Source organism: Ooceraea biroi, chromosome 6, assembly GCF_003672135.1.
Source record: "Ooceraea biroi isolate clonal line C1 chromosome 6, Obir_v5.4, whole genome shotgun sequence".
Taxonomy (NCBI): domain Eukaryota; kingdom Metazoa; phylum Arthropoda; class Insecta; order Hymenoptera; family Formicidae; genus Ooceraea; species Ooceraea biroi.
In genome coordinates, this window is record NC_039511.1 from 12255785 (window position 1) to 12271920 (window position 16136).

The window sequence follows — 16136 nt, forward strand, 5'->3', positions numbered from 1 at the left end:
CGTAATCGAGAAAAGAAAATAGAGATGACAATATATAGAATAAATTTTACAGATAATTAATGGATTATACATTATACAAAGTGCATAAAGATTTTGTCATTAAGTATTGAAGACAGAAAAATTATCATTTATTAAAGAAAGAAAAAAAATATAATTCGGTCACTCAATATTTTTCAAATTAAATTGTTTTCTTGTTTCCTGTAATATATTCCTTCCACATTTAATATATTTTTAAGACTTTGATTTGATCACATAAGACACTTTGTACATGATGCATTATTTTTACATGCAGCGTCGTAACGTGCCTCTGGATAATATGTGTAAAATAGAATGTGTAAAATAGAATGTGTAAAATAGAAAAATAGAAAAGTTTCATTGTGAGAAATATTATTTTACAAAAATGTAAGCGTTCGCTGCAAAAGATTCGCTCCCTCCTTCGTGAAATAATAAATTTATTTCACTAGTAATACCGAAACGAAGGCTGGTGAAGAGGTCGGAGGAAGCTTTTACAGTACGCACTTAACACAAAACGGATGAGTGTGATTAGAATTTGAACGTAAACGTACAGCCAAAAGAAAACGAAACAGTGTAAAGAGAAGATAATAAGTAAAAGAGAAAAAGTAAGTACTACCGCCTGGGCTGCAGGACTTTGCCCAGCATTATCGTTATCGATAAGATCGTTATCGTTCTGGAAAATAAAGAGAAAATATACAAGAAGATGATTGTAAGTTGAGTGAACGCCACTTCGGTTTGGGCATATTTAATAAAACAATTTGATTCAGTAAAATCAAGTATTCCCAGCAAACACAAAGTAACAGGTAATATACATGTTAGTTATAATTTCCCACTCAACAATGTAATTGTTACATAATACGTATGTTATATTGTATTTATATTAATGAGTGGGAAATTATAACTAACATGTATATTACCTGTTACTTTGTGTTTGCTGGGTTGTTATTAATTGCTATTTTCTAGTAGTCATTAAAATCTTTTGCTTGAGAGAATTCGCGATTCTCTCTTATAAGTTTCCAATAAAAAAAAAGATCGCTGCGCCCAGCCGATCTATCGGTTACCATTAAAAGAAAGTCTTTGATAGGTATAAATATGATCTTTATTTTAATGTTTTAATGTGTATTTTTGTAAAGAGATTATCTATGTCAAAGATTACTATATTAATAACTAATAGCAGTTAATAGATTGACTGTAAATAATCTATATTAATTAGCTGCACAAACTTTCATTATAATGCTCACGTAAAATTACATACAACTGTTTCTACACACATTGACTGAGCTAGTTTAGAAAGAGACTAATTTATAAAGAAATTTATCTTCTATTATGTTACCAACTAAGTATTTTAACTTGTTGTTCCGTTCATCCAACGAAACTACAAGCAAAGAGGATATGTTCTTTCATTTACGGATACGTTTGTTCTCTTCGGCAAATTTGAAATCTGTCTTTTATTTCCCATTACGTATTAAAGCTACGAATTATATAATCGATTTGGCAGATTCTAATGAAACTATAGTTTGATTCAAATGATTTTATCTATCAGAGAACTATAATATATAATCGAGAAAATTTCATAATAACGCTAAATTTCGAGTGGTTAAGCTGTTTTATAATAAAATTACGTGAAATCTGCAAAAGACTGTCTATCCGAAATTTCGTGTGTATGATGCCACGAGAAAACCAACGACAAACAGTCATTCGAACTCCATTCTTAAACAACATTTTCAATTCCGACTTTCCAGTTCGTTTCTCTCATCAAAATTTGGAAGACACACAAAGAGTTTTCTCAACAAATATTCATATGTACAGCAATTCATATGGTGAGGTTGCTGTCAAACACTTCGTCCGATGGAAGCAGAGAGCCAAAACGGGATTTGAACCAGAAAATCGTAATTTAAGAATCTCTTGAAGAAACTTCATGGAAACGTGTTCTTAAGATCTGCTATTATTCTTACAGAAGACATTTGGATTTTACGGAAGAAACTCACCTGTTCGGCAGGCTTTAGCTGACCAAACCTCGTCGACCTCCAACTTTCGAGTATCAGAAGGCAGACGTATATCTTACCCACGGTGAGCTTGTCTCTGCTCAATTCTAAAAGAACGGACTTATTGAATTAAGTAATTAGGATAATTAGGAGTATTGCAAAATGCATCTTCTTACAGACAAAAGTAAATCTTACCTTCGTTCCTAGGTATCAAAAGATCCAACATTTTTTTCGCTTGTAAAGGCCAGATACTCCTGATCGTGTCCCGCAGTTCATCATTGGCTTGGTTCATTTCGTCGGCTGGAATAACAAGCAGAGACGAAATTATTCATTCAACGCGTAATTAATTATTGAGACCTACATTATTGAGATTATCGAAACCTTTATATGAGAAAAATACATAAAAAAGATGTTTAACTAGAACTATTAAAATATTGATTTATTCACAGATCTAATTTGTGAATAAATCAAGTTTCTCTAAAAATAAAAGATTGATTTCTCTTGCTAGCAATTTTTTAATTACATCTAGTAGGTCGTTTTGTATATAAAAATTGATATAAAAATGGAGTGAAAAAAATCGCAACGTAACAATTATCTTCGCATTTATAATTATGATGTCATAATGATGGACAGCTTTTGATTTATATGCTGTTTCTCGCGTATAGATCCCAATGTTACTTACCACATCGCATTTTTATACTGAGGTTCTCGCGAATCAGGGCGAACAGCGTGGTGGTAAAGTTCACTTTGCCGTCACCGTCCACCGGCATATTCATCCTGATTAGTTTCTTGTACGCGAGCCGATTCGGGCACTTGTTACCGAACCCCAACGGCGGGTCCATGTTCTTCAGCATGTCGTACATCTCCGTGTAGTGGATCTTGCCGGTCGCGTTCGGATCATATTCAGCCCAGATCCGGACAAACTCATCGAGATGATGAGCGCCCAGGATTGACGAGTCCCGCGTGAGATAATCAAAATTGTCCATGATGACAGCGACGAACAGATTCAACATGAGGAATGAACAGAAGAAGATGAACGACACGAAGTAGACGTAGGCAAGGTTGGAACCGCAATCATTCGCATCCTCGGCAGTCTTATTGGCCTTCTCGTCACAAACTTTGCCCTTCGTGCAGGACAGCATGATGTTCGGCCAAGCCTCACCAGTGGCACACCTGGAAAAATTGTCTCTTGAGTATAATCACGATTCTCTTTATTTTTTCCTTTACCTCTCTCTTTTTTTCTGTCTCGTCTGTCGAAACGAAACCAAAGAGAGAGACCTAATCTATCGCTTGTGTTATTACGTTAAATAACAACTTACATACTTTCAATCACGTGCAGATCTTTCAATTCTAAGCATGTATTATTACGCTCGACAAGAGATTGTCATAAATACTAATATCGTAAATAATTATGGCCACTTGTATTATGATGAGAAAATTAGGACTATGCTAAGAAATAGTTTTGTCAATTAAATATTTTTAAAGCAATAATTTTTAGTAAATATGTTAAAATCATATGTTGCAAAAATTATGATCTTTCAACCTATGTTATTGAAAAACATTTGTTTCACTTACAAGCAACACTACCCAAGTGCCACACGCCGATTTTGATAAGCTTTGAATATGTTGTTGTCTAGGTTAAAATATGAGACACGTATTTTTTTATACGGGCCCGTATCGCTATTAAGGGGGTGAAACACCCTCTTGAAAAAAATCGGTTTTTATATTTCTTAGCGAATACCGTGGAAACAATAAAAAATATAAAAAAAGTTTCAAGTAAAAGTTTTATGGCTTCTAATGTACTTCATAACAGTGCAATTAGTTTTTCGAAAATGTCATATTTTTCGAAATCCCTTAAATATTTAAAAATTTTTTTTTAATTTAAAAATTTATAATAATTTATAATAATATGTTTATAATAAAAATTTAAAAAAATTTTTAAATATTGAAAAAGTTTTTAAAAAAGTGAAAATTTCTTGCCAGTTTCACATTGACCATTTCTGAGTCTGGCAGAGAGTGAGAACTTAACTTATTTTGTTTATTAAAAGTAATCTCCCGACTTCATTGTTATCTCTGTGAGATTGCGAAAAAACTGTCGCCAAAAGTAACTAGCGTATTAAAAACGCAAATACAGGTGGGGCGCGTATATAGCGATATAGAGGTACTTTTAGCTTTTTTTGAAAAATGCGCTTTCAGAATATGACTTTATCATATATGGTTGAATTTGACATTAAATATGCTTTAAGTTTTATTGAAAGATAAATTTAAAAATTTTTGAAAAATTGAGGGGGGGAGGGATTTCGAAAAATATGACATTGTCGAAAAATCTAATTGCACTGTTATGAAGTACATTAGAAGCCATAAAACTTTTACTTGAAACTTTTTTTTATATTTTTTATTGTTTCCACGGTATTCGCTAAAAAATATAAAAACCGATTTTTTTCAAGAGGGTGTTCCACCCCCTTAATAGTGATACGGGCCCGTATAAAAAAATACGTGTCTCATATTTTGACCTAGACAACAACATATTCAAAGCTTATCAAAATCGGCGTGTGGCACTTGGGTAGTGTTGCTCGTTAGTCTTGTCAGTAAATTAGAAAATATTGCAAGTAAGCAAGCGAAATTCAACTGCGAGGAAATTTGACAAATTATTCGTCTTCACATATAATACAATATACTTTATTGTACTATGAACAATCTCAAGTCGACATTTTTAATATAACATTTTAGTATATCGCAACTGTAAATGAAAAATATACTTGCAAACTTCATGCAATATTCTGGCGAATTACAGACGAATAGTAATATTGTAACGTGTTCTGCAGCGTACATTGGGCTCAATTTTTAACGATTTCCCTCAATTACGTACATAGAATTACATAAAAATAATTCAATATTAATAGTATTAATAGTAATTGTTTATTGAATCACATTGTCAAGTTTTATTTGATTAGATTTGGATAAATAATTGGGCCCAATCATCTCGTAAGCAGCATGCATAAAGCTTGACTTTTTATGTGACACCGAAAACAATCGAGATGCTGCAAACTTAACACGGCAAAATCAATTTACAAAACGAGACTGCTATGTATTATTCTGTTTGCTCTGAATATTGCGTTGTTTAGCCTACTTCTGCTTTTGTGCTTAACTGCTTAATTTGGTGCAAAAAATTTTATGGTAATACATAATTAGATCAAAGCAAAAAGGCTTGCTATAAGCATACATTTCGAAATAATATACGAATTAAGCAACTAGAAGATTCCGTACAGTCATCATAATTATGTTCGTTCTTGGTATGAAAATGGCGTATAAGTTACTTTGGAAACTATTAGATTTAGATATTTTTGAAATAGATATAATATTAACATCTAATTAAAATTTTAATAATTTAATATAATTTATAATCGAAATTTATAATTTTTACCTAAATTATCTTCTTAGAATATCAGTATTGGAAATATCTTGTGAAAAAGTTAATCTTTTCATAACTTTTTTTTATTATGTCTATACACTGCAAAACATGTCCACTTTAAATTCCGCGAAACTATAACGGAAAAAAGTCATTTTTTTCCGTTATAGTTAAAGTGGACATGTTTTGCAGTGTAATAAACCATTGTAATAAAAATGAATAATTTTCATAAAATTCGCAATATATGACGAATGCGCCATCTTCGATACCCCAACGATACTCAATTAATTCCTCCTCAGGTGGGTGTCTGCAAAGATCAGCCTGCTTTTGTGTCGTTGTCCGAAAAAATTCAAAAGAAATTGAATTCATCTTAACAAAATCGTGATTAAAATAACTTGCCGCAGGTGATGAGTGTGAAAGCTTGTCCGACCGTAAAATCATGTGCATAATCGTATGGTCAAATTCAGTGGCTAAAGAATTAGACTCCTCTGGTATGGTCTTACTTACCGAAAAAGCAGCATCAGACCTTGTATGAAGCTTTGGAAATTGTTGTGCTTGTTAATAGAAGTGTCAGCGTCCAGCGCGATGTTACCGAATACCTGAGATCCACAGAAAGAATAGAGCCGCGGCCAAAAGGCAACAGCCAAAGGCACAAATGGTGTTAACAAATTTGCGTCACCAAAAACATATTTTCTTTAAATAATGATACGGAAAATAAACAAAAGTAATATTGAAATATTAGATTTCTTTCTCTAAAAGTGACGTCGAAATATCTGTCTTTTTTCTCACTGGATGACTGCTATTTCCACCTTCGTATCATTTCGATCACGATTATGTATGTATTATGTATGATTATTATGTATGTAATGTATCGAAATACTTAAAAAAAAAGAATAACCTCTAACTACAATCTCATACTCTTTCTTCAACAAGTATACGGTATACTTGAGAGAAGAGGGAATGATTTATGACTTGCACATAAGTAGTCTGCAAATACAGGGTGAGGCACCTAAAACAGGCCACCTGAATATCTCGGCTGTTATTGGTGATAGAACAAAATGTGTCAGACCAAACTTGTATGGTTTCGAGGGACACATAATTTGTTCTAAATAGTTTTTTATTAGGTGGACGCGTAGAGGTCATATGAAGGTCAACTTCGTTTTTTTAAATGGTATGATATGTTTTTTTACGTCCCATCTAGTAGAGCGTTTGAAGATGCGCACATTGATCTACGGGTCAAAATCATTCAAGATCACTGAAAGTTAAAATTTCCAAGTGCTAGAACTTTTTCATTTCTGAGTTTACGGTATTTTCAATAGCAGAGAACTCTAGGCAATATAAGAAATAATTATATGAACAACTCAGAACTTCTCGGAAAAAAAAATTTCTAAGGGCTAGAACTTTTTCATTTCTGAATTTACGGTATTTTTAATAGCAGAGAACTCTAGGCAATATAAAAAATAATCATAACAACAACTCAGAACTTCGCGGAAAAAGAAAAAATTTCTAACGGCTAGAACTTTTTCATTTCTGAGTTTACAGTATTTTTAATAGCAGAGAACTCTAGACAATATAAAGTAAATTATTTTTCCTTGCAGTTGGCCTTCAGTGGCCTTGAATGATTTTGACCCGTAGATCAATGTGCGCATCTTCAAACACTCTACTAGATGGTACGTAAAAAAAACATATCATACCATTTAAAAAAACAAAGTTGACCTTCATATGACCTCTACGCGTCTATCTAATAAAAAACTATTTAGAACAAATTATGTGTCTCTCGAAACCATGCAAGTTTGGTCTGACACATTGTTTTCTACCACCAATAACAGCTGAGATATTCAGGTGGCCTGTTTTAGGTGCCTCACCCTGTATATCTGGAATCTCTTAATCTCGTGTATTCGATATTTTAACAATCCTTAATAACAGCGGAGCATTCTCTGTTTAGTTCAGTTCAGTTTCAACATCAGTTTATAATAAACATTATACACATTATTGTAATATGAATGTAAAATTAATTAATAAAAATTTTATCATGTGTCATTCTCTCAAGTACCACCTCGATCGTAATTCCAAGACTAACGCAGGCATCACTATTGAAAACAAACCTCTCTATGGGGTTGTCACTAACTGGGCGAGTCACACAACAGATTAACACGTCGAGCAGCTTACTCTCGTTACAGTTCATGCTAACAAAATCATACTCTACCGTAACGGTAATTTACAACGACCACACTTTTATATGTATATTCCGTTCAACTTTCCGCCCTATGTTCGACGACGTCTTTCCCATCTGCATCGCGCGAGATCTTTAACGCTATTCCGCTTATGCCATATAGCGCAGAACAAAGAAAGAAGATTTGTACAGAATTATGTATGAGAAACAGGCACACAGCGATCAATGCAGCACGTACAAAACCACTCAAATAATTGTTACAAGCAAATTTTTCTGCCACATAGCTGATCCAAAGATCAATCTCATGCTAGTCTTTTATGATTGAGGATCTCTTCTGCGATACGCGTACGAAGCATCGTGAAAGATCGCGACGATGAGGCAGGCGTGTTCCAAAAGTGTCTCCTTCGTGTACGAGAATCAATTTGCGAACGAAAACCGATATTTTGTTTCCTGATCAGAATATAATTCAAGAATCTAATGCTGTGCTTCCTTTTAGAAGCTATGCCATCGTACGGGAAGGAAACGACTGTTGGATCAGCCGTAGATTGGCGGGAGATCATCTCATTTGTCGCCGTCGAACCGGCAATCAATCCAGCTGCTCGACTCACCGAAAAAGCAACATAAGACCGGCGAAGAAGGACTGAAAGTTGTTGTGTTCATCGATCGCTGTTTCCGCATTGTTCGATATATTGCCAAAGACCTGACAACGGACAATTTCAGGGTCACTTAATGGCCACCGGAGTTCTGCTGGTTGTCACTTAAAATTCCCAATCTGCAAGGTCGCGCGTGCCAGAAACTATCTCGAGATTACTCGACACGCCGCTTTTCTCTCGATTCAAAGCTGGGATCATTATATGAATGGCTCTTTCGGACTAATAATAAGTATCCAGGCAACGTGTCGCGTTAAAATAATTTTTTACTCACAAAATAGTTTCTTATATATTTCATAGAATTTTGTAAGTATAAAATTAATTAAATCAATTTTTATAATATTTAATCTTTAATCTAACGAAGATTGTAGCAAATTCTTTTTTGATTACATGTTGCATTTATAAACTTGAAAATCTTTCCTGTACAAAATAAAGAAAATAATTCCGTATCTATCCTCCGTATCCTGTTATCCGTATCCTCTTTTCCTTTTTAAATTTGTATTTACAACTCGCTGTAATATAATTATGAAATTACAATTCTCAATTTTATCTAATAATTATTCCGTTATTAATCAATTAATTTTTGGAATAACGCTTCTTCAGGCTTGCATTCTCCTTTATGCATTATCCGCTAAAAATACGTTTAATTTGGAACTTCCTCCCTTCCCTCCCCTCCTTGTGAAGAACTTTCCGAGAGATTCAAGCATATTATGAAAGAGAACTCATACCTGCATGCCGATGATCGCATAGATGAAGAACAACATCGCAATGAGGAGACAAACGTAAGGCAAAGCCTGAAATAGAACAGATTTTTATTATCATTTTTATTTTTATTATCTCATTTGCCATCATTCCAATCATTAATTATAATTGTAAAACCCGAAAATAAATAAAACTAAATTTTTAACGTACATAAACACGATTTAAATTACTTATTAAATCAATATGTAAAAAGATAGAGAAAGTAATATAGCTACGATAAGTACACGTGGATCAATGGAAATTTAATTAGCAAATTAGGAAGGAAGAAAGATGAAGACTGTTCTAGTTTGGCAAAAAGTGCTTACTTTGAAAGATTGTACGAAGGTCCAAAGCAAAATTCGTATCGTGTATCCCTGCCTGAGTAGTTTGATGAGCCTGGCGGCACGAAAGAGCCTCAGAAAGCCGACGTTGATGAAGTTCTCCTGCAGGGGACAGAGAAAATTACACTGAACGCCACAAAATGTTAAGTCTTCACCGCGCGCCAGAACAGAGCTTCGTAGGTGCAGCGTTTCGGCGTTTCGGGTGTGGCGCATCGAAAGAATATCAATGCGATTCTTTCGATATGCTTTTTTATGCTTCAACGATGCACAAACGAAGCTACATAGTGAACCGAATTTCATGGCATGGTAATTATTTCAATGAATAAGATATATCCCTCTCGGGATTCTACAAGAGATGAAACAGCGAGAAACTGTTCTCCGGTTTATAAGAGCTTCAAAATATAAGATCACTGCCGAAAGAGAAAATAAAAGCAGGATAAATCATTAGTAATTAACTATCACAATGTGTTGTATTTACGTGTTATATTTATAAATAGAAAAATAAAATATATAACTTATATGTTTCTAATAATAATCTAATTGTTTTTGGGTCGTCAGTAGATTAAATTAATGGCATTTCACTGAAAGCTAGATCCATTTGTGAATTATTATTCATCTTTTATATTATATGAACTTTTAAATTTCAATGTTGAATTAATTCTAGATTAATGCATTGATATTGATATTAATGTATTGATAAAACTCTAATTGAATTATGATATATTGGGTCGTCCGGAAAGTTCGTGCCGATTTTTAATAGATGGCGTTGGAACATGTCTGAATATATCAATGTTATTGAAAACATACGATTTATATACATATGCTTAAAGGTGACATTTCAACGCATCTTTAGGAAAAAAGTTGTTTCAGATAAATTGATTCGTGTCAGTTTTGTACTCTTTTGAAGATGGAAGAAAACAAAGAACATTTTAGACACTTGATGCTTTTTTATTACCGGAAAGGTAAAAATGCCTCACAAGCAACAAATTCGATATGTTCTGTTTACGGAGAAGGCGCTTTAGCTGAAAGAACCGTACGTAAGTGGTTCGCTAAGTTTAGAGCTGGTGATTTTAACCTTAAAGACCAAGAACGCTCGGGCAGACCCTCTACTACTGATGATGACCAAATCAAGACACTGATCGAGAATAATCCGCGTACACGACACGTAAATTAGCAGAGATACTGAAAATATCGAAAACCACTGTCCACGATCATGTAGTGAAGCTTGGTTACGTAAGTCGCTATGATGTATGGGTTCCGCATAATTTGGCCGAAAAAATTTAATGGATCGCATTTCCATCTGCGACTCGCTGTATAAGCGCAACGAAAACGTACCATTTTTGAAGCAATTAGTGACGGGTGACGAAAAATGGATCATTTACAACAATGTAGAACGAAAAAGATCTTGGGGTAAGCGAAATGAACCAGCATTAACCACTCCGAAAGCCGGCCTTCATCCAAAAAAAGTCATGCTCTGTGTCTGGTGGGATTAGAAAGGAATCCTATATTATGAGCTCCTAACACACAACCAAACGATAAATGCAGATAAGTACTGCTCGCAACTGGACGAATTAAAGACAGCGATTCAGGAAAAACGTCCAGAATTAGCTAATAGGAAGGGCGTCGTGTTCCATCAGGACAATGCCAGACCTCATGTTTCTTTGACTACCCGACAAAAATTGTTGGAGTTTGGCTGGGATGTGCTATCTCACCCACCGTATTCACCAGACATTGCACCTTCAGACTTTCACTTATTTAGGTCTGTGCAAAATTCTCTTAGCGGCAAGAACTTCAACTCTTTGATCGACATGAAAAACCACCTTGAGGAGTTTTTTGCCGAGAAATCTAAGAAGTTCTGGGAGAATGGAATCTTCCAGTTGCGCGAAAGATGGACAAAAGTTGTGAAACAAAACGGTGCATACATAAGTCAATAAATATTTATCGACATAAAAAAATGTTGCCTTTGAATTTTCCTTCAAAATCGGCACGAACTTTTCGGACGACCCAATACGTAAATAGTAAATTATGTTTTACTTGGAATGATTAGATTATTTCAATGAATTCCAATATAATTACATAATATGGAAATCACATAATTATGTTAACCCTTTTGCTGTGACGGCCGAATCGTAATCCGATTGTCGCGTCATAATTAGTTATAGAATTATAATAATTAATAAGATGAAATCGAGATAAATCGGACACCGCATCCATATGCCATCAAAGTATGATCTGTAGTGTAACTACTATCTGGATTGGTGGTATAATCAGTGTTGTAAGATGTTCGAGATTGTTAGTATAATGTTCGAATATGCATTCAGAAAAGTGCATGCACGGGGTAAGTAAATGGGATAAACATGACTTGATCTAAAAATGATCTGGGGAGATCTTCAAGAATGAAAGATATTGTACTATTTCTCGGACTGATTTCTTTTGTTGCTGGCGAACGTTTGCAAACGAGATTATATCAATTTCATTCGCCAATATTAATGCAGTTGTTATCGATGTACCAGTCCAGAAACGAGATTGTAAAATACATAGATATCTATGATCAAATAATAATTGTAATACTTTCTGGTAGCAGGGGTCACTTCTTCTACATAGAAATAAAATTCAGCATTGCAATATTAATTCTGTATTTGGAGGATATCGTAACTTCTCTCAACTTATGTTGTCTCAACGTAAAAAGTAATCTTATACCTTCTTCTCGCCTAGCTGGCCACCACTGGGCATGCCCGAAACCCGCTCCTATTACAGAAATATGCGAGAGTACGAGATTAAATCGTTCCCAACCTTAAATCTCTGATCGTTATACTTCTGGCGATTACAACAAGAAGAACAGAGATACGCTAATGACTGACAGAAATGAACACTGGTGATGAGTAACTTCGTAAGCAGCTTGTTCCAATATCAGAATCAAAAATTTATACTCACGATAACTCTAGAACTATTCTCTTACCTTCTAAAACACATCTTTGTCAAAAAAATAATTATTTTGCAAGCGCAGGCAGCAGATATACCACAGATTTCACCACAAACTGAATATTCCTCGGATTTGCAATTCAATTATATCCATATACATATATTCTCGACTATCGTAGTTGCTACGGAATTGAAGTACAGTGGAGAAGTAATTGAAGTAATCACACGTTATATATAGACACTGTCTAAATTAAGAGAAAGGGAATAAATATCCTATGTGATATTTGCTCCTAAGTATAATACTTATCCAAACTACGACTGACAGTGGTTAATCTAGTCACAGGATATCGATATAAAAATGGAGATATTCCTAATGCAAAGAACGGACAGGATTGGTATCGGGAACGTGTTAGTATATTATGTATGTAGCTGAGAATTTCTGCTATACTGCGTAAAAGTATACTGTGCAAATGTAGCGATGTACAGTGTGATGTATGTAGCGTATGAATGCAGAGCACGAAGCTAGAAGATACACAAAGGTATTCGATTATCATAATTTATCTGCTAGTTTGTCACGACGAACCTAAGTAAGCAGCAAAAGAGTTGAACGAAAGACAATGGTACACATCAAGCAACACTGCCGCGACACGATTAAAGGGGTACTATGTGTAGAGACAAAGTATGTTCCGACGAAGAACGCGTTCCAACAAACTCGTTTCAAACGTGAGAATTATTCGTACGTTGAAACAATATGAAGTGGCATTTCTATTGTATGTTGAATAATAATAAATCTCATCTCCATCGACACTAAATGTAAGAATATTTCAAAATATTTAAATGTACATGTATGAAAATTTAGATTTCTTGCGTAGATAATCTTGAATAAATTTCAGTTCTCTCTTTTTCTGTACTCAATTCACAATTACTGATTATGTCTCATTGAAAATGATAATTTATGATAATTAAATGAATATATTAAAAACTTTCTATAAACGTGATTATGACAGCCTTAAATTTTTTATCGTTGGAAGCATATTCTACTATTGCTTTCTACTTGCTTCATTATTTCGTTTTAGATTATTACCATCTTCATTTTGTATCAGCGCATACAATCAATTTTAACGTTTGATACGATTTCTTTACGGTGATTTTTCGTCGGAGCAAGCAATCATGATAATCACAGACTAGTCTCGGGTTCTTTGAAGAAGTTTTACATGTACATATACAGGGTGGCCCATTTTAATTTATACAGTCGATTTTTTAAAAAACTAAAAGAGATACGAAAAAATGTTTCAGACAGACATGTCACGATTTCGAGGGGGACATAAGATGATACCATTGGTTTGACCTTGAATAGTCGTTTGAAGGTCACGCGAAGATCACCTTCAATTTCTTAAATTGAAATCCCAACTTTTTATTGCAGATTCTTATTTTCCATCGAAAAGTAAGTAACTTTTGTCTGAAACATTTTTCCGAAAAATGTCATCTTATGTCCTTAAAATGATCTTCAAGATGAGTTTTGAGGACATTTTAAGGACATAAGATGACATTTTTCGGAAAAATGTTTCAGACAAAAGTTACTTACTTTTAGATGGAGAATAATAATCTGCAATAAAAAGTTGGGATTTCAATTTAAGAAATTGAAGGTGATCTTCGCGTGACCTTCAAACGACTATTCAAGGTCAAACCAATGGTATCATCTTATGTCCCCCTCGAAATCGTGACATGTCTGTCTGAAACATTTTTTCGTATCTCTTTTAGTTTTTTAAAAAATCGACTGTATAAATTAAAATGGGCCACCCTGTATATATATAAGAACTAAAACGTAGTTAAACACACTTATAATTTTCTGCCCGCTACTTTTTCGATGCTTTACGTACCCCGAACTCAATAACGAGGGCGTCCACAATGCTGCCGATCACTGTGATGAAGTCGAAGGTGTTCCAGGCGTCCTTGAAGAAGTTCTGCTCGCGGGAACAGTCGAAAGAATCGATTAGCAAAGTGAAGATATCGTATCGGTTAATTTCGATTCTACTACCCCGAAGCTCGCTAAATAGCTCCGATATAAATATTTTTCAGTCATGTTTTATGGATGCATATTATAACTCTAATTGTCTGTACATGAGTTTGTACACACTAGCAATCAGAATCAAGACATCATGAAAGATAAGAATGAGAAACCAAACAAGAGAAAAATTGGAAAAGAGCGGAAACCTAATATGCAAATATTAAAAAATTAAGGAATAAACATCTGCTAATTATTAATGTGTAATCTACAATACTTCAGTAAATACCATTGAATTTAAACAATAGCTTCGTTTAGGAATTTGCACATTTATAGCGTAAGATATATAATATAATAAAAATATAGAAAGCGATTGAATGAATAGTTATAATAATTTACTAAATATATTTAAATCTCTTACATTGCTTACCTCGTTGGTGCTTTCTCCATTAAAATTTTATCGTTGTTGCTCATAAAACGAATAAACGATATACAAGGTGTATGCATTTCTAATATTATTAATAAATAATCCACTATTCATTATTGTTTCTTAGATTTTCATATTTTTAATAATTGTTTCCCTGTTCTTCATGATGTCCTGATCTGTCTAGATATACATATTCACAGCAAGCAGGTAATCCGGACATTGTTTATATGTTCGGTGATCTATTAAACGAACTTGGGCATAGCTCGAGTGTCTGTGAGATGTTTGCATAGCTACCACTAAAGAAGAAACTACAAATTCCACTTTGAAAGATAAGAAAAGTATATGCACGATCTGCTTTTTCTGTGAATATACACCATTAGTGTGTATACGTGCGTGTATGTGTATTTGTGTTGTGTTCGTGTTTGTGAGTACTCCTACATGGACGTAATGCTTATTAAATTGAGATTCTGTAATGTGTCCTTCTCTGAACAGTGCTTTCGAATGTTGCAACGTCGACCAGATCTCTTCGCTGTCAAATAATTGTAGATTTTTTAAGCTACATCTCATTTTTTACAACCATTAAAAGTAATGTGTGTATTTAATAAGTTATATAATATATTTTAAAACTAACAAAGTGAAAATTTTTGTTTATCGATACATAATGAACTTAATATTTTCGTTCATTTTATTGATTAAAAAATTGATTAAAAACTTTGTTCTATAATTTTTGTTGTAAAAAGTAAACTTAATTTTAATTTAATTTTAATTTTTATTAATAACGGAACTAATAACGGAATAGTAGAGATATGGAATAATTTCAAGCTCAGTTATTGATGCTCAGATTGAAAACTTTGTAGAACAGAATTGCAGATCTATAGACAAAGAGATTTGCTCGTGAGAGTTTCCTTTATTCATTTTGTATGCTTTGATAATCGATGATCGTTTGTAGTATAAGTGACGGGATCTCTTCTAGAGAAATATCTACGGGAGCACATGCCGGTAATAGCAAGCAAACTAGAGAGAGAAAGAGATAGAGACACGCGAACTTGATATCTAACATTTCTCTACTTTTATTAGAAAAGAGAAATTGTCACTTAATAAGAAGATGATATTGCACATTAAATTAATTATTTAATGTCTATAAAATAAATTAGATTTACAGAAAGACGTTTTTCCTCTAATTTAAAAATAAACTCTTTTCAGCAGAATTGCAATTAAATTTCTAAATATGTGGAAAATGTCATATCACATAACAATATATCTTGTTTTATCAATAAAAATTTTGCAGAAAAATTCACATAAATAAAAAAATTTTATCTACTTGTTCTAAAACTTAATTACTTTTTGCTTAATCGTAGAAGAAAAATTGTAGAGATCTAAAACCACTTTTATTAGTTATTATTGATTAAGATAAAATGTTTGTTAATAATATCTTGATATTTATGGATATTGAAAGAATTCTCATTTG

At 33.5% G+C, this 16136-nt stretch overlaps 1 protein-coding gene across 14 annotated transcripts in view; it reads right to left on the reverse strand.

Moving 5' to 3' along the window:
• LOC105285138 (voltage-dependent calcium channel type A subunit alpha-1) overlaps positions 1 to 16136 on the reverse strand; it is a 155311-nt gene that overhangs the window by 10837 nt on the left and 128338 nt on the right. For 9 of the 14 annotated variants that reach the window (XM_026970485.1, XM_026970486.1, XM_026970484.1 and 6 more), the window contains 8 exons: positions 14117 to 14200; positions 9300 to 9416; positions 8961 to 9026; positions 5917 to 6008; positions 2683 to 3173; positions 2196 to 2300; positions 2004 to 2107; positions 632 to 688 (listed from right to left, as the gene is read on the reverse strand). In XM_026970485.1, the coding sequence (XP_026826286.1) occupies positions 632 to 688; positions 2004 to 2107; positions 2196 to 2300; positions 2683 to 3173; positions 5917 to 6008; positions 8961 to 9026; positions 9300 to 9416; positions 14117 to 14200 (1116 nt within the window). Of the gene's footprint in view, positions 1 to 631; positions 689 to 2003; positions 2108 to 2195; positions 2301 to 2682; positions 3174 to 5916; positions 6009 to 8190; positions 8283 to 8960; positions 9027 to 9299; positions 9417 to 14116; positions 14201 to 16136 lie in introns of all 14 variants that reach the window. The other 5 variants (XM_020033551.2, XM_020033558.2, XM_020033552.2 and 2 more) reach the window with 3 other exon arrangements.